The 3,540-nt window shown below is 44.7% G+C and overlaps 1 protein-coding gene across 1 annotated transcript; it reads left to right on the top strand.

The window, feature by feature from the left end:
* Nucleotides 1–1,121: 1,121 nt before the first annotated feature.
* On the top strand, nucleotides 1,122–2,060 carry LOC114027313 (olfactory receptor 10AC1-like). The gene has a single exon (XM_027841294.1). It carries the CDS (start codon nucleotides 1,122–1,124, stop codon nucleotides 2,058–2,060), a length of 939 nt encoding a protein of 312 aa, XP_027697095.1.
* Nucleotides 2,061–3,540: the final 1,480 nt, after the last annotated feature.

Here is a 3,540-nt window from a genome sequence, read left to right as displayed (position 1 = left end):
AGAATCACAAAAATATGAATTGCTGATATGATCACAAGTGTACAGGACAAACAAGAAGTATGAATGGATCATGAAATATTTGCATAGGTCAGAGGCATGTTTTAGGGGAAAGAATCGAGGTGATAGAAAGGGGTAGATGGGTAGTGGGTTGAGGAAATGAGCCACAAGTTTCCTTTGCTTAAATAGGATAGAGTGAAGACTTGGAGATCTACAATTAAAAGGGACCACACAGCTATTAAGCATCATCAAAGGGTCTTGAAACTAAGGCCGTTGACTACAAATGCGATGATCTTGGTATTAATGCAGATAGGCTTCATAGGAGAGGCTCATGATACATAGCATTTGATACTCAACAAATCCTTGAGATAGGTGGTGTATATAGTATTAGGCAGACAGGTACCTAGTGCATAAAGTGCTGAAGTTGGGGTCAGGTTAAATCATGACTCAGATACCTAGCTTTATAATCCTGGGTAAGTCATATAACCTCTCTCAGCTTCAGTTTACTCAACTATAAAATGGGAATAATTATACCATCTATTTCAATGAGATTGTTGTAAGGATCAGACGTATGTAAAGTGCTTTGTGCTAGCTATTTATCACTGTCTCTATTTTACAGATACACTAAGAATCAGAAAAGTTAAATGATTTGCCCATGGTCACATAGCTAGTAAGGGTCAGACTTCAGGTTCAGGGGGCTCTTTCCACTATATCTCTCATAAAATTGCCATATATTCAGTGTTTCTTTGTCAGGAAATTCTATGGGAAGAATTTCTTCCCATAGATTTTCCCCCATTCTTCTTCCCTTCTCCCACCCCTTTTCCCCAGTGGTAACAACTATAGCATCACTAGATTTAGAGCTAGGAAGAGTCTTAGAAAGCATTTACTCAAAAACCTCTCATTTTACAGATGTGGAAACTGAGGCTCAAAAACAAGTAACTTGTCCAATGTCACACAGCTTCTAATTAGCAGAGTCAGGATTCAAGCCCAAGTCATTTGACTCTAAGTCCAATGTTGTTTACCCAACAACAGATCATGTTCTCCGAACTAGCATCTCCCTCCTTTCCTGTAGGCACCACAACTATCAGCTGCAGTACATGGAAGGTGCATGGAATGAAACAGAGATGCCTCCTGGCTTCTTTCTGCAAGGCTTCTCTGAATTCCCTCGTCTACAGCCTTTCCTCTTTGTGCTCCTATTAGTCGTACACCTGGCCACCCTGACTGGAAACCTGATCATCCTTGTGTCTGTGGCCTCGCTTGTCACTCGCCCCCCCATGCTACTCTTCCTATGCCAGCTGTCAGCTATTGAGCTGTGCTATACATTGGTAGTGGTGCCTCGCTGCCTAGCTGACCTGGCCAGGGGCCAGAACCAGGGTAGCCCCATCTCCTTTGTGGGCTGTGCAGTGCAAATGCAGATGTTCGTGGCCCTTGGAGGAGCTGAGTGCTTCCTGCTGGCAGCCATGGCTTATGACCGTTATGTGGCCATCTGCCACCCTCTGCGCTACCCAGCTATGATGACTCCAGGGCTCTGTGGGAGGCTGGCTATAAGTTGTTGCCTTGGGGGACTGGTGGTCTCCCTGTTTCTCACAGTGGCTATCTTCCTAATGCCTTTCTGTGGCTCCCACCTGTTGATTCACTTCTTCTGTGATGTCACTGCCCTGCTGCACCTTGCCTGTACCTGCAGCTATGTGGAGGAACTGCCTTTCCTCGGGGCCTGCATTGTGCTGTTATTGGTGCCCTCTTTCCTGATCCTGACTTCCTATGGTGCCATTGTGGGTGCCCTGCGATGCCTGCATTCATCTGGGGGTCGCAGGAAGGCTGCATCCACTTGTGCCTCCCACCTGGCAGTTACCCTGCTGCACTATGGCTGTGCCACCTTCATGTATGCACGGCCCAAGACCAGCTATGCCCCAAAGCGGGACCGGACACTGGCACTTGTCTATACCAATGTGACACCCCTACTCTACCCACTCATTTACAGCTTCCGCTGTCGGGAAGTCACCACAGCCATACACAGGGTACTGAGGTTGAAAGGAGATGGCCACTCCCTGGTTACTGGGTGACCCACCCCCTCCAATCCTAAGTATAGGCACGGGAGCCTTTGGTCAGGGAGGTGGGGTTCAGTACAAAGCAAGATGCTGTCCCTCTTCCAGTCTTGCTCTGTCATTTAGGCACTAGTATCTAGTGTTCAGGACTGGAAAAGGAATAAATTAAATTCTTCTCTGGATCTTTTGTCCTAATCCTCTCAAGCTAATGGAGACCCAATCTATGATTTAAGATCTCTCACCATATCAAAGAAATAGGATGCAAGTGCACATACACACAAGCAATGCTTAGAAAGTCCAAAATGTGTAAATGGATTTAGCTCAGACCCATTGTGCTACTGCTGAGGCAACGGGTGTGGGGAGCAGGAGACAGAGTGCAGGGGTGAGGGAAGATTAGGATAAAAAATAGAATGGGGTGAGATGATTGAGCACAGCTTTCCTGGAGGAGGGAAGTTTTCTGAGTTAGATTTTTGATTTGTAAGGGATGGATCCGAAATGGTCTTGAGGGTGTTAAAGTCTCACCTTGGAACTGAATGAAAGATTCACTTTATTTGGCATTTGCTGCTGAAAGCTGAAAACTGTGAAGGTGAGAAGACCTACCTCACAGTCCTGTGCGTTTTCTCCTCCTTGGAGTTCTGTCCCCTTACTCCTGTGGCCAAAAGAGACTGAATCCAATTGTCCAGAGATTTCATTCCTCACTGCTTATTCACTACGTTTGTTGTATTTACCTAATGGTGGAGTGAGGAATTGTTCCTTCCAGATATTTGCTAAAATTGGATTCTGGTAGTGACAGACAGGATTGGACCAAGCCCAGGACAGCACTGAGTTCCTTGGTGTACCTCTCTCTCTTTCAGCCAGCTATCTTTTACCCCTATTGAAAGTGCCTAACAGTGCTAGACCTTTAACAGGTAATCGCCAGATGAATTCCATCCTGACCACACATTTTGTTTGGTTCTTATTACAAGGCTCTGGGTCTAAGACAAGGGAGAGTATCAGAATAGTTTAATGGAAAGAAGACTGGATTTGAAGTGAGAGCACCCAATTTCATATCCACATGATAATTGTGTGACCTTGGACAAGTCACAGCCTCTCTGTAAAAATGTGCATAAAATGAGTGAGTTGGGCTAAACAATTTCCCATGTCCTTCCAGCTCTAAATCTGTCATCCCTTGCTCCTAGGGCCACAGCAACAAGAGGTCTTGGAACTAGTCCATTCTCTGAGCACCATGAATCTCATAGATATGTTACTAGTATCTCTCTTTATCTGACAACATTGACAGGTTCAATTTCAGCTTGCCAAGGAATTGGTCCAACACACAAACTTGAAGCCAGGAACTGTGAATACACGGAAATAAAGTAACTGGGTCAGAAAGGCTCCAGAGATGTGTACTGAGACTAAACAATGAAGATAAGAGTCAGAGAACCTTTTAAAAATGTATTTTTTTAGTCAAAAGAATTTATTAAAAAAATATCATATGCTTCATCATTGGTTTAAGAAT

This window comes from Vombatus ursinus, unplaced genomic scaffold (assembly GCF_900497805.2).
Source record: "Vombatus ursinus unplaced genomic scaffold, bare-nosed wombat genome assembly UNPS02014858.1, whole genome shotgun sequence".
Taxonomy (NCBI): Eukaryota; Metazoa; Chordata; class Mammalia; order Diprotodontia; family Vombatidae; genus Vombatus; species Vombatus ursinus.
Note: the sequence above shows the minus strand (reverse complement) of the source record. Positions and strands in the feature narration are given on the sequence as shown.

Excerpts from the sequence above, each read along its gene's own strand:
- LOC114027313 (XM_027841294.1), top strand. The coding sequence starts at position 1,122 with ATGCCTCCTGGCTTCTTTCTGCAAGGCTTCTCTGAATTCCCTCGTCTA.